At 31.9% G+C, this 22174-nt stretch overlaps 3 protein-coding genes across 13 annotated transcripts; 2 read left to right on the plus strand and 1 right to left on the minus strand.

Annotated features, from left to right (window-relative positions):
* Positions 1-77: 77 nt before the first annotated feature.
* LOC100746802 (GATA zinc finger domain-containing protein 14-like) lies at positions 78-5851 on the plus strand. 2 transcript variants are annotated; one of them, XM_024370013.2, is made up of 7 exons: positions 78-285; positions 1122-1419; positions 1502-1637; positions 1736-1855; positions 1940-2040; positions 3036-3449; positions 4015-5851. In XM_024370013.2, exons 2-7 carry the CDS (start codon positions 1207-1209, stop codon positions 5467-5469), a joined length of 2439 nt encoding a protein of 812 aa, XP_024225781.1. In that variant the 5' UTR covers positions 78-285; positions 1122-1206; the 3' UTR covers positions 5470-5851. The 2 variants fall into 2 exon arrangements, with proteins under 2 accessions (XP_024225781.1, XP_003485194.1); XM_003485146.4 differs by having other exon boundaries at positions 1135-1419.
* Positions 5852-9597: 3746 nt separating this feature from the next.
* Positions 9598-13176, minus strand: LOC100747036 (lipoma-preferred partner homolog). 4 transcript variants are annotated; one of them, XM_033322515.1, is made up of 7 exons: positions 13073-13176; positions 12660-12936; positions 12245-12383; positions 11576-12059; positions 11165-11502; positions 10676-11091; positions 9598-10601 (listed from the first exon to the last, which is right to left on the minus strand). In XM_033322515.1, exons 3-7 carry the CDS (start codon positions 12377-12379, stop codon positions 10349-10351), a joined length of 1626 nt encoding a protein of 541 aa, XP_033178406.1. In that variant the 5' UTR covers positions 12380-12383; positions 12660-12936; positions 13073-13176; the 3' UTR covers positions 9598-10348. The 4 variants fall into 4 exon arrangements, with proteins under 4 accessions (XP_033178406.1, XP_024225836.1, XP_024225825.1 ...); XM_024370068.2 differs by lacking the exon at positions 13073-13176 and having other exon boundaries at positions 11576-12035; positions 12660-13007; XM_024370057.2 differs by lacking the exon at positions 13073-13176 and having other exon boundaries at positions 12660-13007.
* Positions 12548-21695, plus strand: LOC100747233 (protein Malvolio). Of its 7 annotated transcripts, XR_002947340.2 has the most exons (13): positions 16823-16958; positions 17551-17747; positions 17840-17962; positions 18062-18288; positions 18389-18527; positions 18603-18758; positions 18880-19038; positions 19128-19178; positions 19261-19643; positions 19720-19930; positions 20004-20074; positions 20963-21085; positions 21458-21695. XR_002947340.2 is itself a non-coding variant. In XM_012389099.3 (12 exons), exons 1-12 carry the CDS (start codon positions 12626-12628, stop codon positions 21522-21524), a joined length of 1821 nt encoding a protein of 606 aa, XP_012244522.1. In that variant the 5' UTR covers positions 12548-12625; the 3' UTR covers positions 21525-21695. The 7 variants fall into 7 exon arrangements, 6 of the variants coding, with proteins under 6 accessions (XP_012244522.1, XP_012244541.1, XP_012244551.3 ...); XM_012389099.3 differs by lacking the exons at positions 16823-16958; positions 20963-21085 and adding an exon at positions 12548-12662; XM_012389118.3 differs by lacking the exon at positions 20963-21085 and having other exon boundaries at positions 16814-16954.
* The last annotated feature ends 479 nt before the right edge of the window (positions 21696-22174 follow it).

The following is a 22174-nucleotide window of genomic DNA, read 5'->3' on the forward strand; positions in this document are numbered from 1 at the left end:
TCGTCGCGTCAGTCTGACGAAATAGAGAATTTAAAATCTGGAATATTAGCGCCCTGAACGGCGCGTATGACCGCCATCTTGTAAAAGTGTCTGTAGTGTTTGGAGGTTTAGCGAGAAGGAACAGCAGCTTCGCCGGAGGCTGGAAGTCCTTTTGAAGTGGTTGCAACGGTCCTTGGCAGTCCCTGGGCACCCAGGTGACCTCGTGCGAGGCCAGGGTACCTTCAAGCTGCTAGGACAACCTCACGGCCGACAAACTCATTTACACGCCCGACTATCGCGAAGATGGTGAGCATTCATACGCGAAGATTTTGCATCTAACCCTGTGACAAAATTCATTTTTCGTACCGTGAGTACGTTCTCATTAACGAAGGTGACGTTATCATTGCTTGAGACAGTGGCGTATTAGCCTCGTTGTCCTTGTCAAATAATCCCCTATTAATTCATTGTTATCGATGCTTCGAATCTTACCTATTAGACGAACAGTTCTGTCGCTTGTCAATATTTTTAGGTAGCGTTCGAGTTAATGCCGTCGCATCGACGATTTCGATGCGTATTGTCGGCACGCTTCTTCAAGTTCGTCCCCGATGCTTTTGTATAGTGAAACGATCTAGCATAACCTACGTTTATTTATCGTCACAGAAAAAAGAACGATAATAATGTACAGATTGACGAACCAATTGTTTTTGTTTGGATGCAGGCTTTCAGATCACTGACAGTCCGATTGGTTTCATATTGATATTTGGGTGTCATATATGTGTACAAATGATTGTGGAAATTGTAGTTTTCATAGTTACTTCGCGATCGTGCCTATTTTCTTAATGAGTAACATGTACACGGAAAATGTGACATTTACATAGTAACTTAATTAAGCACATAATTTATAACAAAATATAAAGTTTTAGTGCCTAAATTTATTTTTACATTATTTATTATTATTACTTTACCCTTTATTATTTTATCACTTAGTAACTTTTTGGTATGTGTATAATCGAATGTGTTTGATATAAAATTTTTGTATACTACAACTATATTCTAACATAGATATTCTATATTTATTTCATTATTTTTTAATTATATCCTTGCATTCTACGTGTATATTAGCTGCGTTGTTTTAATATTAGTCATGTTATTTAGAGTTCGGCATCAACGGGTGGTACTGAGGGGTCTAGTCCAGCCTCTAGCCCTGCCTCAGCAACAAGTCTCACAATGGCTGCACCAAAATATGGTACCTTGGTTCCAAATCGTATCTTTGTAGGCGGTATTTCTGCTAATACCAGTGTAGAAGAACTTGCTGAGCTTTTCTCCTCTTATGGCAATGTAAAGGCTACAAAAATAATTGCTGACCGAGCTGGTGTTTCCAAAGGTTATGGATTTGTTACATTTGAAACTGAGGAAGAAGCTAAAAGACTTCAGCAAGAGGTTTGTAATACATATGTTTAATATATTTAGTAGTTAAAGATATAACAACCATGGTAGTAATCTGAAATTATTTTGTTTATAGTCTGAATGCATTGTATTAAGGGAAAGAAAATTAAATATAGCACCTGCAATTAAAAAACAACCTTTCAATAGATCTTTGGATGGTGGTTCTGGCTCGCCACCCTCTGTGCCTACTAGTACTTACTATTACCCAAATGGTTAGTGTAATTATATCCTATAATGTCATAAATTTAATTTACTAATTAATTATAGTTACATAAATATTTTATTATATGAAATTTTTTATTTTTACCAGGTATGGGGTTGACATACCAAAATGGCATGACATTTTATAACACAACAGCTCCAACACCAACGACACCAATTGCTCCACCGACCGATCCAGCAACTATTTATCAAGCTACTGGAGTGTTCGGTAAATTTAATGAAAAGTCATAATCGTAATTTTTAGAAGATTGAAATGTTTATATTAATCAAACAATTTGATTTCAATAATTAGGACCACAAGCTGCTGGTCATCAAACTTTCACGCCTGTGATGTACCCGTGTCCTGCTCCATCTCTTTACATGCCACAACAGTATCAGTATTCGCCTATGCCGGTAGGTAACATAACAGATAATAGACTATGCCGACTTCTTTCTCTGAACTCCTTTTTAATCTTGGGTCCTTTGTTCACACCCTATCATATGAATTGTCTATGGGTATAGCTTGTATTTATATTAAACGATAAATCGGTTGCGGTTTGACAGACAAATGGTTTGATGGGAGAAGCCATACCACCGGCGTTTCTACCCAACCCTCAGCAAATGCCTACTTACGTCCTTCTCGACGCTATACAGTATTGAGGTCTAAAGGTACATGGTCTATGCTAAGTGACTAGCATGCAGCGCATTATCTTTGTGCGTTTTCTTTGCTGGACTTCTGCATGGCCTATCAGAATGCATGCACCACTTATCTTTTTTTCACATAATTAACGATTTGTATTAATAATCTCACATACGAGTTGCGCGTATGAATGAATGTAAATTTCCCATCTAGTCTATAAGTACACATTTATTGTGCTTATGTTGCAATAAAAAGAATTTTATTATCGTATAAAACATCACAAGTATGTTGTTTTTCGTATAATGTGTTGTATTACAGCATAACGTTATTGATGATTTCTTTTTCACTTTTTTAAGCGCTCATTTATGTATCTTTTGACTTCTTCATTCACATTGTTCTATATGTTGTATTTTTATATTGCACAGAGAATATGGAAAGAGATATATATGACATTCATTGCCTACTATGTAGTAGTCTTCTATTTAAAAGATGAAAAAAGATACAAAGTATAAAATGTATAATTTAAATTATAGGCATGCACAAAATGTTAAGGTAAAGTATTTGGTATTTGAGTGTCCTGGAAACATCATTTGACAGCAGATTTCATCTTGTAACCTGTATATTGATCTTAGTACTTCCAAACAAGATCAACGTACAAGATGATTATATAATGTACGACATTTTCTTCTTTTTTTTATTCTAAAGATAGATCAACCCGGTATATTCTTTGAATAATTAACTGATCGATGATGTTTTTCTTTCTGTGCAGTACGAGTGTTATGCAGGGGCAGTCGCCGCCGGAGCTCATCAGTACTTGTATCCAACGAACAACTCGCAGAACAGCACGAGTGGCGGTAACAGTAATTCCGGAAGTGGTAACAATGGCACAGGGGCGACGAGTCCACCAACGGGTCCTCCACAGCCAATTCCATCTTTACCCCCTCCGCCACCGACGCATTTCTATCCTTCTGCCGCTCCACCGCCGCATCATCATCCACCGGTGCCTGCAGGTCCTGCGCCTCCTCAGATGGACCACATTTATTATCCATTCGCAGCTGGGCCCCATCCACCTCCTCCACCGCATGCATCCATGGGATTGACCGATCAGCAGCTATTACTTTTCCCTACTGATGCCTCATGTCAACAAACGTCTTCGTCTGATGGTCAGGTTGCTCCTCAGGAGGTAAGTCACTATCTTTACTTCTCTTTTTTTTAGTAATATATAATAGGTTTCCATAGAATATAGTACAAAAATTTTAACGATTATCAGACTATAAGGAAGCCTTTTATAAGGTGGATCAATAATCACAATATTTCATTCATTCATTCTAATAATAATTCTAAGTGATAATTGTAAAATTATAATACGAAATTACATAAATAATTATAATAGTTTTCTCCTTTAATTCTGATTTACTCTTTCCTGTAGTAAATTTTAAAGGTTGCATTATATCTAAAAACAAAAGAGAACTATAACTTTTTTCCAACCACAGTTGTGACTATTGGTTCATCCTACATTTACGCGATTATTTTTTAAACTGCTAAAGATATATGAAAATATCTCTTTGAAAAGGAAATTTAAATACTGAGATGACTTAATTGTTTCGTGCTAGTGTAAATGCAACATCATTAGCGTGTATAGAGATGTATCCATGATACATATCATGTAAATCGATCGATTATATTGATTAATTAAGAAAAGAACCAAGCAATGGACGGAAAACTACCATCTGTGAAATAAATCGTAGGATTCTCGTTCGACATCAAGCCACTCGGAGCAAGCGCATGGTGAAACACAGGCTGCTTCAGGTTCAGCCACACCCTTGGTGTCCTTAATGCCCGTGAAATTTCCCATGTCCGGTCGTTACACCAATTATCATCCAATCGCTATACATACCGCTAACTTGTACAGTTCCCAGACATGTTTAAATGAAACTGACGATTGCAGTGGCAATCAGATGCATTGCAGGGCAATCGTGTATCATCCGGCAGCCGTTTACATTCCTCACACGCATACATCTCCATTTCATAACGCATCCGGTGGTACCAGCCTGTTGCCAACACCCCCGTCAATATCACAACAGTTATTCGATTCTTCGAACAAGAATCAGTGTTTCAATTCCAGAGATTACACGAAATCCGGGAACGTGAACGGCCAAAATAACTACTCGAAATCGCAGAATCATGGGATCGCGTTGTCTCATCAGAATCCATTCTTTCGAGCTCAAAATGTAGGGAATTCTCAACCGTACAAGCATAGTAACATAGATGGAAGCTATAAGTACACGACGCCGGCGATGAGTTCGCGATTCTCCATGCAGTATAGCAAAAAGGCGGTTGGCTCGAACGTGGGCTCCCCGGCTTCCTTCGTAGCACAAAGATCATCGGAGAATTACAACCAAAAATCGTTTGGTTCGAATACAACCAGCGGTCAGCAATATAATAGTACGAATACACAGAAAATGTTTAATTCAGCGGCGAATTTCGATTACGCTAACGGCCGTAAGACTAATAGCGGCGGTGATCAGTATTTCGAGAACGCGACAAAACCGAATAACTATCCTAGCCGTAAAAATACGACGAACTATAGAAACAACGGGGTGATCGCCGGACAAACCGATGGAGGTAACAATTCCAATAGTCAGTCAAATGATAAATACGTGACTAATATCGAAAACGAGAATAGTAATTCGCAGGGTGTGCAAGGGACGGAGAATAGTAGTTCGGAGAAGCCGGTGAGCCCACCGCCAGCGCCGTATTCGCCCATGACAAGACCCCTTCCAAATTTGTCACCACCCACCTCCCAGGTCCAGTTCTACAATCCGGCGCAAAACCGCTATCAGCCATCCTTAGCCCCGTCCCAGCATCAGCAGCAGCCACAACAGTCGAACGCTCAACGTCGGTACACCATCGCCCCTGCGTTGACCGCGAGCAGAAAACCGACGGAGAAGTACGCGAATTCCAATTCCCAGGCAGCTACCACAACGATGTTACGGCAGAACAAGTACAAGGTCAATGGAATAATACAGGCCGGTAACAAAGTAGCGGACGATAGTCTTGGAGGAGCCGGTGATGCTCCACCAGGCGTTGGAAGAATGCCGATAACACCGCCCGGAACGCCAAGGACTCATCCGGGTCATCCTGCTGGCGACCAAGGTCAGCTGAGCGACGCGTGCCATCAGATGCAAGCTCTGACCCTTTAAAATTCGTTCTCTCGATATACATTAATAACAACACGTATGCGTACACAGGCTCGATTCGTTTTTCCTCCCTTTCTTCTTCTTTCGGTCCTAACAGTACGTGTAATAACGGTACGTACGTACCGTTTAATATAATAGGTTAGTGACAGGTAGATAAAGATATAGTTAGGTAGGTAGATAGATGCATCCCGATTTCGAAGCCGTATGAATGAGAAGAAATAATAAATTAAAAGAAACGTGTCGATTCACGAACGATCCCAATAATTAATATATTTTGAAAAAAAAACCTGCATAGACAGCACGAATGCGAATGAACTTGAACACATTCGAAAATACACATTTGCTCTATTCTCTTGTGATCTCAATCCCAAATCTATAGAAAAAAGTAAGAAAAGGAAACAGAAACAAAGGAAAGAAACGAGGAAAATGTGCAGACTAGATAAAAAACTCCATAAATGTAAATGTAAATTATTGCTCTTCGGTAAATTATTAAATGTACTAAATTGTTAAGCATTTATAAAAGAATATATTATATATTATATATATTATATATATATATATATAAGATAAAAAAATATATACGATATTTAAAGATTATTATATTAGTTATGAAAAGGAAACAATATATACGATTAATATATATTATATATATGTAAATACATATATACGTATACTCAGGTGGATGTGTATATGTACCTACATATATATGTATGTACGTATCTATCGAAGAGAGCAGATATAATTAGAGTAACGTGAAACAAAGGAAATAAGAGAAAATTCGAAGTCAAGCTATATTATATATATATCTCTTTAAATAAAAAACCGAAATGTTTAACGAAAGAGACGAAGAGGGAAAAATGATAACAATTCTATCATAATAGATAATACAGATATGCTACACATTATTTAAAATCTATATATGTTATATATGCAGTATTTAACGTTTATGCGCGATAGGCTCGATAAACCATTGAATCTCACGAGCAAGGCTAGAGTAGGATAGATGGATTACAAACAGATGATAGGACAGAAGAAAACATACAAAAAAAAAGGAAGTAATATGGTAACAACAAATAATATGTTATTATCGTACAAAGACGAGCGATTTGTTATGTGTTCAAAGAAAAAAAAATGGTAGTGATGTCGATAAACGATAACGATGAAGTGGAGGGTAATAGGGAGGCAGAAATAGAATTGATTTCATAAAAAAAAAAGACGGTTGCTCAAGGCACTGCCACATCTCTCAGTTTTGATTTTCTACCTGATGGTAAAACCAGTACTTATAGTTTAATTAGAGTAACCGTGAACAAAACAACTCATTCTCACGCAATTTCGAGACGCCACAGTAGAAAAAGAAATGATAATATACTGATTTACATTTCTTCTTTTTTTTCGACAAGTTATCCGCGCAAGAAAGACGCAGGAGGAAATATTTAAAACTTAACAAACAAAAAAACAGAAAAAAGGAGAAAAAGACAGATGGTCATAAAAATAGCTGTTACAAAAAAACGATGAAAAAAAGAGAAAAAGAGATGCCCTAAATACCCGAAAAACGAATACGGTAAAAAGATATACCTTTAAAAGAACAAAAAAAAAAAAAAAAACAAGTATGTAATAATGAATTAAATAAATGTGTCGGCTGTGAGCTTCCAAGCAAATAACAATAATTAAATTATTATAATATAAAAGGTTAAATAATATTCTACCTAATTGTTATGAACGTATAAATTTCTTTTATCTATAACGAGAAATTTGTTATCTCATATCTCGCATATTGTAGCTATTATTGTCTATTTAAATGAGGAAAACGGAGAATGATAATGAACCGAAGGTTTGTGCGGCGCTGTGATTTAGATGTCGCGGCGAAATATATAGCGGTTTATGTACAAGAGAGAAAAGGGAAAGAATAAACAGAACGGAAGAGTAAGAAACAAAAAAAAGGGAGAAATATAATTCGAGGGACACGTAGATGAGACGACAAAGGCCTAGGACGCATATAGATTACCCGTGAGTCGTTACGAAAAGAAATTAATTTGTTGATAAAAAAAATGTAAGAGTGCCTTCTATTTGTTTTCGTGATTGTATTGTTGAACATTTGTTGCGTTACGTTCCAAGAGCCTCTAATGTTGTTATAAGAAAAAAAAAAAGATGTTTGAAGAATGTTGTTCCTCTATTTATTTATTGATTTACGGGCCCCAGCACGGCCCAAAACCAGCACCCAGCGAATTTGAAAGTGTGAAAGTATGCTGTTAGGAGAATGGAATTCGAGAAAGGGAATTTAATTAGAAGCAAGGACGATTTTAAGGAGATATACAAAAAAAGGAATGGTAAAGACGAAAACGAAGTTTAGTAAGTGCGAATAAAAAATAAAACAAAATATGGAAACATCGCATACGGCATTCGAGTCGCATGTCCCCCTTTTTTCTTATTCATTAATTATTATGATCGTACAAGAAAATAAATAAAAAAAGAACGATATTATACATATGTAATCGAAATGGAAAAATGATAAAAGAAAAAAAAAGGAACAGAGCAGCTCGTTTCGGCACCTATTTCTATGTATAATACACAAGAAGATATCTCAGCAATATACAAATATAAATATATACATATAGATATATATATATATATTATAAATATTAACGAACGAAAATAAATAAAAAACGTATACCGATGGTATATGGAATGCGAGTGCGATAGGTGCGTATTTGGGTGTGCGTGAGCGCGTATCTGGATAGGTGGCTGTGATTATTGCGTGCAAGTTAAAAAGAAAACAAAATGAAAACACAGAGAACATGAGAAAAGAAGACAGTTTACGTGTGTAAGCATCCGTGTGTAAGTACATTAATGTTGTCTCTCTCACACACATATACACACTACACACGCATATTTCATACACGTATACATACCTAATTAAATAAATAAATAAAATAAATATATATATATATAAAAATATATACGTCTATAACGAGAGGTAATACAAAAGCAAAAAAAAGAGGTACAATTCTATGTTCAGTTTGGTACTGATTTAACAAGCGAAACGAAACGTGTTTAAAAATAAGACGAGTCGTTTAATTGCAATTATTATACATGTACTAAATTCAACGTAGAATGGTGCTGATACGATATAAAATATAATATATACTTCGCAAAGTATATTATAATATAAAAAGAAATCTAAGATAGATATTAGCGGGTATGCGTAGTTGAACATAGGAATATAATTGATGTATATTACATACACAGTGTACGCGGTGTGCTTTCTACGATTGTGGATTATTATACGTTCACAATATGTTGCGTGAAATAGGTTTTGTCTACGCATGATGAAAGGTTTTTTGTTATTTTACATGAGCAGCTATTTATTTTTTTATTAATTCGATACTTTAGCCAAATTTCTATTGCTGGATTAAGACTGGCAATGATTCGATATTATTAAGCATACTTCTAAGATAAATGAACTTGTGCAATCTCAAGAAACATACGGACTAGATTTTTTGTTTTGTTTGCCAATCAGCGATTGCACTGTTATATTTTATTGTAATTTGGAAATTATGTATATGGAATTCATTTGAGTTCATTTTTTTGTAAAGTGATCAAATCATATTCCACAATCTATAAAGCATGCCTCCTAAAACACAGAAATTGATGTATTAAGAAAAATAAAAAACATAAATTATACATAAATGATATGTAGGTTGTACAACAAAAAAAAAACTAAGTACTCGATGATAATAAAAAAATATATTACGTATAAGAGATGCATATATTTAAAAACAAAATAAAGACATCTGTGCATGAACATTATATAGATGGAAGAGCCATAGCAAAGAAAAGGTATAGACTAAAATAAGTGTGAGTCTCTCCTGCAAATATATAATAATAAAATCTCATTAAAAATATGAAATATACAATGCTCCAATACATATATATTGTATTTGTGTATTTACCTTTCTCGTTTAGACCGTTTACTTTTTCATTCTTTCCAAAATAAGAAATAATTGAACTAATGAAGAATAATTAAAGACCACGCGTTGTTTTTAAATATAATCGCTATTTTATTCAATATTCATTACAAATACATTTTACAATTAAGTTCTATTTGCTTTTTTAGTCTTTTCACTTGCTAAATAGATAATATAATTTAAGGTATTTGCACTAATTTGCATTGTATTAATTCTATCGTATCACATGATTTATCATAAAGCGGAAATCTAAATACATAACGGATCCAATACATTGGAATAAACGTTTTGTATATTCTAGATCAATAGAAAGAAGCATATAAATTGCATAATCTCTACTTCGCATTATTGACGTTATGAGGATATAGTCACACATAAATCTAACATTGCTCTTAATATTAGGAATTGAATACCTTGCCTTAATAATATATGCAATACCTGACTAAATCACATTATAGTCAATAATTATACTTATTACAAGAAATCAATCTTGACTACAACATACGTGCTCACAGTTTAGAATTTTTTGTTAAATATTATTTGACAATATAATTCTTAGATATTTTTGAAATTTCATATATGGCAGTGTAAAGGCAGTAACATTAACCCAGTTCTGAAATTTTTTCAAACCTGTCTAATCCGAGTCAATAATACATATAGATAAATACAATCTCTAAAATATAAATCTTTTAAAAAAGTATAGAAATATTATGAATATTTAACGTAATTCATCTCGTAGTTTCAAATAATGAAAAACCTACTCATATTCAATTGTCAAAATGGCTTTGATTAAAAAGTTCCTCAAAAACATATTAAATGTCGGATGTCTTATAGAAACTTATCTCTAAATATAAAAATTCATAAAACGGCAACTGTAAATATAACAATCTAATATATCGTTTCAATGATCATGCCATTTATAATTCAGTCGTCATATGTGACGTTAATGCTTGCACACGAGTAGCATTACAGCTTTTGCATAACACATGGTCATCCAAAGGATAGCATCCACGTCCCTCGGAATCAGAAGATAAAACCAACCCACAATCCTCGCATTTGTAACACTGAATATGAAAACTACGATCTAGTGCTACAACGCGCACAGTTTCCTCTTGTCCTGGTTCTGGCATAATCGGTAACTTACAAACACAACAACGAGGTGCAAATTTTCTGTAATATAAAAACATTCATTTTTATACTTTGTAAAATTAATTGTTTTATTTGGTCAACCAAATGCTACTTACTTGTGGAAACATTCTATGCAATGAATCTGATTTGTAGCGTCTACCGTAAATGGTATACCATCCAAACTTTGCCCGCAAACAACACATGTAAAACAGGATGGATGATAAGGTTTACCTGTAGCTCTTAATATTCTATCGAGTATTGGTCTAGTGCAAACGCAGCACTTTTCCAAAGTATTCAAATAATCTTCCTCGCAATAGGGTTTGTTTTCCAGTGAATAGAAGGGTTTACCTTGTAGGTTAACCTTACAAACATAACAACAGAAGCAGTCAATATGGAAAACCTTATCCATCGCGGAACAACCGGTACCTTCGCCTTCAACTTTGCGACCACACTGGGCACAAATCCCATATATATCACTGTCTTCAGCATTATCTTCCATTCCTTGAACTAACAGATCAGTCAAAACGTCCACCTGAAACAAAAATAAATTTTTTGGGGAAATATTTTTTCACAATGAAGGAATTAACATAATAATTTTGACATACTTCCTTAACTGGAGAGACCTTTCCTTGGGGCTGAGTAGATGTAGCAGATCCATAACCAGAGTACATGGAATAATTGCAAGATAATTGTGACGGTGGTCTAGGATTAATTGGTTCGTATATAGATTCATATGTAGAACTGGATTGTGAACTTGGACCATAAATATCATTTGGATAATTGTCAGGTGGAAAATCAGTTTGATAAGTAGCACGTCTAAGTTCGCTATAACTAGATGACACAGGACTTGGCGGAGGCGGTAATTCTTCCGGTGGTGGTGGGAAGGAACTACCCGGCACACATGGAACATATTCTGAAGGTTCTGGTGGTGGTGGTAAGTCATCTGTAATATAATAATTATTTGATTTAGTAAACTAATAAAAATGACTTTTGATTACATTTTCCATATATCTAACCATTATTGAGTGCAGAAGGAATGTTACAATATGTATTTTCTGGTTTAGAATTCCATTGAATATTGCTGTAGATGATGTCTTTTTCAGTTTTAGCTGTCTTATTAACTGGTATAGATATTGGAGGATCTATATTACTATATACGATATTTCTTGTTGATCTTGAGTGATCTTCAACTGGAACTTGAGGAGCAGGCATATTACCAATATTTGAATAATGATTTTTTTCGTCATATCCATATTTTGGTTCAAATTTCTCATCTGATTGGTGCACATAAAAATTCTCATTGTTCTGATAGTTTTTAGGAACATCTTTTCCATTCGCAGTGGATGGTAATGAAAAGTCATTTTTCTCTATATTTAGTGGCACATATGGTGAAGGAGAATTCACGTATAAATTTGATGATTTTTCATTTTGGCCAGAATTATTAAGCACTGTACTGTATGATGGCACTGATGCAGCCTTTATAGTATAACTTTGTGGTATCTGGAAAGTATTTTACCCCATTAAATTCTGTATAACAAGATGATCTAAATAAATTTTATTTTGTTAATTTTACCATTGATGTTTCCATATAATAATGGAACAGTCATAGAAAGGGAGTCATAGTTATGAAATATTGTTATTGAATAAGTTACATAATTATTATTATATTCAATGGATCTACTGACCTGTGGTTGTGATTTTTTTGGTTTTGGAGGTACAGCTGGTCCCACTTTTTTCCCAGACTTAATGGTTTTAATGCCATCGCCATGATTAATTTGTAAATTTGCAATCTGCTGTTCTAAATTACTAACGTTAGACATTTTCCTGAAAATATCAGCAGCATATAAATTTTTAACTTTTTTTGTTTCTATATTATAAAATATGAATTCTACACATTTACAAATTCAATAAGAATCAATTTAAAGGAAAAACAATATATTTAAAAAATACATATTGTATCTATGTTCAAGCTAGTGAAATAATACTACCGAAGAACGTTATCGTAAAAAATTATCAGTTGGAAATTATATCTGTCAAATAGAAGTATAATATTACCTGTCTACAAAATGGAGCTTATACCATTAAAAAAGTCATTATTACCTGGTAAGTTAATATCTTCGTATACTCCCTCCAAATTCGTCGTTTTAAGTCTTCTTCTGATACCAAAATCGTGCAATTTTTGGATTTTACGGAGTTGCCAGATATATTTTGTGCTCAACCGTAACACAACTGAATGGCTGACTCATAAATCCCTTATCTTATTGCTTTAAAAATTCCTTTACGATGACTTTTCCATACATATAGTCTTAACCATAGTTCTCTTTCACTCTTATGGCACGACATTCAACCAATAATCAGGATACAGTTGAGATGATTACTGTTTAAACAGGAAAGGAATCGTTGGCAATTTTCTATATGTACGAACCAGCTGGCCAATAATTTTATATGCAATTATTACTTTCTGAACGAATCTGAACGTTTAAAGTATCAACATTACTTCCAAAAAATCTTACCACGCCTTAAATCGTATGTCACAATACTGCACATTGTCACATAGACTAATTAAATTAAAAAAAGTATATATTGAGTATTATTGTCATAAATGCATATGATGACGCATATTTAGCACTAGGGATTTTGAGTTTAAGTATTCGATATTTGTGACTCTAAGAATTCAAATATTTTGTAGAATTATGTATATCGTTTTTATTTGTCATTTACTATATGAATAATTTCCTATTTAATTTGGCATGATTAATTGAGATTAAGGTCGTTCTTCTTTTTGGTTTCATTTGATTTTTTATATTAATTTTTTTCAAATTAATATTTAATTACATAGGTTAGTATTGCGCGCCACATTTGAAAGTATATTTTCGACAATTTCTTTCTTTAATTGCATAATGGTAACAAAGTAATCGAAATACAATTTTTGATTTATTTAATTCTCTAATATACTACTATGCTAGAATTTTAATGTTAACCTAGAATTGTTATCCTCGGTCCACAATTGAAAACGCGTTTTATCGTATAATGAATTTTTGCAACACACGTGGAAAATCTAAAGAAACAGTTGAAAAATTTATCTTAATTACCACAATGAGCCAATAGACTGTAAAAACAGTTTAGTATCGTGCCCTTAAATATTACTGCTCTAGTTTCCCATTTTTACAACTTTTTTCACGGAACATTAAAATAGTTGTAACATTGCATAAGGTAGAACAAAAGGTGGTCTACCATTGTTATGATCATTTCCATTTACAATTGGCTCAAGGGAATGACGTTATTTTTTAACAAGCTAACACGTAGTAGCAAAAGATATTTTTCTCAGAGATTACGATTCCTAATGATCACGTATACTGTTAGTGTCGATAATTTAATGAATAGATATTGAGAAAATAATGTTTACATCAATGTATATTGTTTATATCAAATTGAAATTAATGAGTTTATATCAAATTCTCATTAATGAAATAATGAGAAACACAATGAAATTGTGCTTTAAATATTAAATCACGATATTGTGATGTAGATTTATCGAAATTTGCTTAGAATCTCTTATCTGTCTATCTTCAACGTGTGTTATGTTTATCGATATGTCTATTATCTTTATCCATAATATTGTGATTTTATTGAAATTTTCGTAGAATCTCTTATATGTTTATCATTTGTTATTATTTTAATTAAAACAAATCAGAATTGCGAATTCACAATTGCTAGGACTTTTGTGGTGACTTGATGAGTAGTCAAAAGAGTTAATTATAGGTTACAAGTGTTAGATAATTACAGCAGTAACTGTTAGAAAATGTTCATCGTGTACCAGTGACGTTAATCAAGTTAGAAAACTTTAAGAGGGAAAAGAAAAAAGAATTGTCAAGTTAAAAAACGTTAAAAGAAAGAAAAAAAGAAGAATTTAGAAATCAGAATTCTTGTAAGAAATTATTCTAATTTTACCAAAGGAAGTGATCTACATTTATATGTATAGAGATATCAAACATTTATTTCAAAACGGATTTACCGCGTTGCTCAATCGAAATAATATTTACTATAGTAATTTCCTATCTAATAGGACAGATAATATTGCAGTTAATCGTAATATGAAATTACGTAGGATCAGAAAATATAAATAAAGCAAAACTTTTCTATTCGTTGATATTAAATTTTCCTTGTTCGTTGGGTTTACCACGGTGATTCACGTAGGAATAGGAAATATTGATGGATTGTTTCCGATAATTTATGCGTTGCTCGTTGTCTACGGCTATTCTTATTTTAGTAAATAGGAAATACGATCGAAAATGTATACTGAATTTATTCATTAAAAGACCTTCATCATTTTTATACGTAACTACTTGACAATCGAGAAATTACAATTCGGTAAGGTACTTCATTAAGTGGGCTTATACGTATATATCATATAATTCTTGGTTTCTACTGATTGACCGCCTTCTGATATCTAACACAAACATTTGCTTGATATTCCAAGTTAAATATTTGGATTGAAGTGTCCTCAATATATGCCGCAGCCAATCTTACATATAACAATCTTATGTAATGTTAATATCTCACATTCTTGCGAAATTTGGATATCATTAAAAAATACGATTGTTTAAAGAAATGTTTTCGCCCACCGATTTTCACATTAAAAGAAACGCGTTCTGGGAGCGAGCAAGAAACTCTTAGCTTATCTAATCGTGCTTAATTAAATTTCGATATCAAGTTACGTGAGAAGTTACAGGAACATATAAATGACATTGTTTTTGTTAGATTATCAATTAAAAAAGTTAATATACACTAATCATAGCACTTAACCAGGATTTTCTTCTTTTTCGAAGAAAACAATTTTCATTTTTCGATCTTTGTCGTCAATTTATTTACTTATAATGGCTACGAAAAATATTCGCAGATAGCTAGATTTTCCAGGCAATTTTGGTCAGGTTTTATGTTTCATTTTTATAATATCAAATTTTTGTATTCATATAAAAGTATTATTATTATTATTTTATTTTGTCGGCCCAACGGCCTTAAAAATAAAACTTGGTTGGTTGAAAGTACTACTAAATGACATATTTAATATTCTTGAATTTAATTAATTAGTAATTGAATGCTATAATAAATATCACTCCAAACAATGGTAATAATTGTACATTTATTAATATTTTATACAATGAATACTTTTTGGAATCAATATAGATCCACATTATCGTAGATTAGTACCTATTGTAATCGATAAAGATTTACCAAAAGAATTTAGATCCTAATCAAATCCCCAATGCAAAAGAATGTTTTCATCTTGTCTTATCAGAGAAGCGATGAAATAAATTGAAACTAAGCTATGATTACAATAGGTACGTGTTTTGATGCCCTATCATTTTAACAAATACATCATAGAGAATTCTTGAGTATAATATACATCAATGTATACAATGTATACATCTCGGTTACCAAATGTTTTACTTACTAGAATGATGAATTTATTACAACCATAATTTAATTTAACAGATTCAATCTCTATCCAATCTTATAGACTTCCTTCCCAACAAATGCTTTCGATTTGATTTAACAATTATCAAATTAATCCAATAAAGATTTACTGTAATAATATAATTAGATGCAATAAGCACTCCTCAATAAGGTTGATTAAAGAATTAAAGTCATCTGTGATTGATATAGTCACTTAGCTGATTTAAAAACTGAATTTAAATCTTAGTCGAATAAAGCAAGTGATAAAAGACATTCTTCTCCAGTTCATAATCGAAAGAATAGAAACTGTTTCTTCGAGTTCTTCGAGCCTCTACAATTTGAAAAATATTAACCCATATACAAAATTTTTAATTTTTGTTTGTTAAAACTTTGATAAGAGGAAACCTTCATAATCCAAATTTTATCTTTTTCCTCAAGTGATCGCTCAAATTCAAGTACTTCTTAAAGATAGGAAGACTACATATAGTAAATGAAGATAGAGTGAAAAGATGAAGGAAGTATCGAGAAAATGAATGACTTTAATGGCGTAAATACGAATTCATAGAAGCTCGGAATTGCTTAAATACTCATTACATATTAATGATAACGAAAGATGTCATGTAAGGGTTATAATAATCAACTGTTATGATACATCTCCTGGGGAAATCCTACAATTTTATACAATTGCATGTATTTCTTTGTACTGTGGCAGTAATAAATTCTCTGCGCATACATATATGTATTCCTATTGTTAGTCACTGACACTGATGTTTTGGGCATCCCCGCTAACATCATATTTGTAATATTTTATGCAAAGAAGGGGAACATGTAAGAAAGATGGCTGTATGTTGTATGTTTCGTTCTTGTTACTCTCGTTCATTTGTCTGGTTGTTGCCGCAATATTCTCAAATCTCGCAATAGTTAGTGACTGTCAGGCTGTCGGTGAATAGTGATCACTAGTGGCTATTGTCGTGATCTCACTTGGCTAACATTTACGTGCTTGGTGTACTGTGTAATGTGCGTTTTTACTTCAGTTATGTTTCTATTTTAGTTATACGGAAGCGTACTTTCTTTTTTTTTTTAATTTTATAGGAATGTGACGTTCTATTTATTTTTATATTTATCCAAATATTTTGTCGGTAGTGATAAAAAAGATTTATGTTTATTTTTATATTTCATTAATTTGTCGTATGTTATACTTAATTCCTGTATTTCTGTATTTCACATATTTTATTAAAATATTTCATTCGTATTTGATGAAGTTTGAATACGTATCGCATTCAATAAGACACTATTTCAATCTTTTATTGCATTGATCATCACGGTAATTAAATTATTCAATTTAGACGGTCATTGAAATTAATTTTTATATAATCCGGTTTATTTTAATACTATTTTTGTGAAATAATATCGCAATATTGTAATAATACTATAATATTGAATACTTTTAAATATATGTTTAAATATATAAATATGTTTAAATTGGTATCTCAAATAATGTTAAAATATGTAACAAACTAGTAACTTTTTTCAGAGGGATCTTATCAATATACCATGCAGAATAGTTACATTATCGAGCCTCAGAATGATTCAACATTTGCAACAGCATCTTATGTGCATCAGGAGGAAAATCAAAATAATAAGAGAGCAAATGAAAATACCTGTTTGGCACCTAATAACAATCAGACGTACTTTGCTGATGAAAAAGTTCATATACCAGAAACAGAAAATGTAGTATATATTAGTACCAATGGAGCTTAAATTAATTTTTTACGTTAATATATGGATTTTTAACTGTATCATTTCTAATTTGGTTTCCACAGGGTTTCTTTAGTTTTAGAAAATTATGGGCTTTCACAGGTCCTGGATTCTTAATGTCCATAGCTTATTTAGATCCTGGAAATATTGAATCTGATTTGCAATCTGGCGTAGCTGCCAAATATAAGGTATTTTTTAAGTTATTCCATTCATTGCTTATTTAACTTTCCATGTATGGTTTTCATTTCTTTTTATTTTTTAAATTTATTTATGCTCTTTTTTGTTAGTTATTATGGGTATTGTTAAGTGCAACCATTCTTGGTCTTATTATGCAAAGATTAAGTGCAAGGCTTGGTGTGGTAACAGGTTTGCATTTAGCAGAAATGTGTTACAGACAATATAAAAAAGTACCCAGGATGATTTTATGGATAATGATAGAAATAGCCATAATTGGCAGTGACATGCAAGAAGTAATAGGAACAGCTATTGCTTTATCTTTATTAACAAATAAAGTGTAAGTTATGAAATTCTTTTAATTTCTTGATGTCATCTATTCTTGTTCCTTTTATGTAAGCTGTTATTCATAAATAATGTATGTATCTAATTTGATTTAGGATTCCTATATGGGGTGGTGTTCTTATTACGATAATTGACACTTTTACGTTTTTATTATTGGACAAATATGGCTTAAGGAAATTAGAACTCTTTTTTGGATTTCTTATTACAATAATGGCTGTCACATTTGGATATGAGGTAAAATAAATAAATAAATACATATATGTGTGTGTATATGTGAATGAAAATGATTTTATTATTTCTATATTTTAGTACGTTGTTTCTGCCCCACCTCAAAATGAAGTGATAAGTGGAATGTTTATACCTTGGTATAAAGATTATGACAGAAATATGTTGTTACAAGCTGTAGGAATTGTTGGTGCAGTTATCATGCCACATAACTTATATCTTCACAGTGCTCTTGTTAAAGTAAGGAAAGAACAAAGAGTATAAGTAATCTTTTTTATGAAATTGAAGAAGTAGGCATTCTGATGTATTAAATATTTGCCAGGTGTTAAATAAATACTATAATATAATCTATAATTTCTAGTCAAGAGACATTGACCGTAAAGAATCCAAAAAAGTGAATGAGGCAAATATGTATTACTTCATTGAGGCATGCATTGCACTTCTGGTATCTTTTATAATTAACGTATTTGTTGTCGCAGTGTTTGCGCATGGTCTTTTTAACAAGACTAGTTTAGAAGTTGTGAGTATAGTAATTAAGAATTCTAAATGATATTTTGTAATGTAATTATCTTATACAATATATTTCATACTCGTTCCTTTATATTTTAGTACAATCTGTGTGAAGCTAACAATTATACTGTAGGAATGGATACATTTAAGGTAAAAACCAAATTAGATTAATACGAATTTGTTTACCTAAAAATTTTAGCTTTTTTATTATATCTTATTTCATTAATTACAGAAAGAGAATACAACCATCTCAGTAGACCTTAACAAAGGTGGCATATTTTTGGGCTGTGCCTTTGGTGCGGCAGCAATGTATATTTGGGCTGTCGGTATTTTTGCTGCTGGCCAATCTTCCACGATGACAGGAACGTATGCCGGACAATTTGCAATGGAAGGATTTTTAAATCTTCAGTGGGCTCGTTGGAAGCGAGTACTTTTTACGCGAATGATCGCTATCATTCCAACCTTCCTTGTCGCATTTTTTAGTGACATTGATAATTTAACTGGCATGAATGATATTTTGAACGCAATTATGACTCTTCAGTTACCTTTTGCAACCCTGCCAACGATAGCATTTACTAGTAGTCCTAAAATTATGGGTACATTTCGAAACGGATTGTATGTTTCATGTCTTTAATTTTACAGTTGAAATTTTTTAAGTTTATACGACTTTATACATACTTTTATATTTCAGAACTAATAAAATTGTTGCGACAGCATTATCCGCTGTTGTAATAGCTATAAATATATATTTTGTAATAAATACTGTCCAAGATGATTTGCCACATCACTGGGCGGTAATAGTTGCAATTACAATATATTCTATTTTATATCTTCTATTTTGCCTTTATTTGACTATTCATATGGCTGTGAGTATGGGTGCGACTTCTCTTGGTGACCATTGGGTATGTACGCTATTAAGTAGGGTGATTGATTCTTAACTATTATCGATCATTTTATTATTAACTTTTGTTACAGTTCGTAAAGAGATATATTGGAAGTCCTGTAAGTACAACACTTGGATTATCAAACCCTGCAATATATGCAAGGTAAGAATTGTATAGATTTTATGTATAACAAGATTTTGTCAGTTAATTGTTTTGTAATACTTACTACCTAAATATGAAAAAAATTGCTATTTTCATTTATATGATTTACGTATATTTTAATTAGCAAAGTAATATAACAAAGTACGCATTTTGTGCCGAAATATATAGTAAATAACAATAAATGTACTAATAAATTATTTTTATAAAAATTGTGAAAATAATTGTTAGTTGATATAATGCGCATTTAAATAGTAAAAAGATCCAGGTAATATTCATAATATGATATTTTAATCTTTCGTGTTTTTAATGGATTATAATAATTTGCATGTATATCATGAATTGCTCTCATGCTTAAGAATAGTTTGCTCATTAGTACATCATAATAGTCATAAAGTTTATCAAAGTAACAAACATTAGGCCACAAAATCTGTTCAATATAGTATATTTGAAACTTTAATACGTTTATGTAATGTTATCTGTAACTAATTGCTACATGAAATTAATCATATTGTTCAATTTTAAGATAAGATTATGAAATTATGGTTATGGTTACACACTGAACAGAAAACGTTTTATTTGCAGACACGTATGCTTTATTAACATTGTATACATTTTGTAATAAATACTAACAAACATGTAACGCAAATTGTGTGCTTGTGTGTTTTTATTGCATCACTTCGTATTTTTTAACAGGATATTTATATACATTTTTTACATTTTTGATATATCAAATATGAAATCAATTTGTATCTCATTGCCAGAAGAAGGAAAAATTTGTTTTAATATTTGCACAAAACGTACTTTTCTTATATTCATCACAATCTTCTAAATATTCAATGTATTACATATAGTTAAGATCTCGAAAATTATTCCTTTTTACATTCATAGTTTCTTCAATACGTCAGAAACATCATTAAGACCATAATCGAGTTTACATCATGAATCTGCATCTAACTACTTAAAACCATATTTCAAAAGTTGCGTCTTCATCTGTCTCCAACTTTATACATGGTATGTACTTTATATTAGATCTATTTTTTTAATATACAAAGTTTTTATAACCAGGGTAGAAGTTAAAAATAGAATAAATATGACAATATAGAAGACTTCTTTCAAATACTTTTATATTCAGGGTTTTACACTATCATTGTAATCGTATTTGTTGTAATTCTGTTAATAATCCGTTTTATCACGTGAATGATTAACTTATCTTTGCATGCGCATTTTTAACCAATGCAAGTGCGAGCTTATAATAGTAAGATTTTCAAAATTTCTTAATAGAAGGTAAGAAATTTTTATAAGTTTTTATTTCAATTAAGTAAAATTTTGAAGTTAGTTTGTTGACTTTTTTTATTAAATACATAAAACTATGTGATGTTTTAGGTCTAATCCAGCATTTAACATCCAAGAAAATTGGTCTGGAAGCTTTAACTCGATACCGGAATACTGATATGACAAATAAAACGTGGTAAATAGTATTTAATACTCATGGGTTGCATTCTCATAGAGTTAGCATCATAGATTTTAAGATTTTATAGAATTGAAAATGATAACTTCCTATAAAATATACTCACCAAATTGTTTTCTAAAATTAGGGCTTTAACATGTAAAATAAGCAAAGTGCGTTAATGATAGAAAAATAAGTGATGATCGTGTATTTGTATATATATATAATTGTATTAAATAAATTAAAGTCATATACAGGGTGGTTGGTAACTGGCGGTACAAGCGGTAAAGGGGTGATTCTACGCGAAAGAAGAAGTCGAAAATATAGAATAAAAATTTTTTTTTATTTTTTTTTTCTAAATTTTTTCATCAGGAGAACGATCTACAGTGAGATCCGTTATAATGAGACGTGATAAAGTGCACGCGTACTGAGCGAAAATTCAAAGTCGATTTTCTCGAAAACAAAGCCTCAAACGAAAAATTTTTATTCTATATTTTCGACTTCTTTTTTCGCGTAGAATCACCCCCTTTCCGCTTGTACCACCAGTTACCAACCACCCTGTATATTGTATATAAAAGAGGCTTGTACAAAATATAATAAAAATTAAAAATTTTAATATGTAAATGATATGTAAACTATAGGGATTATGGTAT

This window comes from Bombus impatiens, unplaced genomic scaffold (assembly GCF_000188095.3).
Source record: "Bombus impatiens unplaced genomic scaffold, BIMP_2.2 scf_0036, whole genome shotgun sequence".
Lineage (NCBI taxonomy): Eukaryota > Metazoa > Arthropoda > Insecta > Hymenoptera > Apidae > Bombus > Bombus impatiens.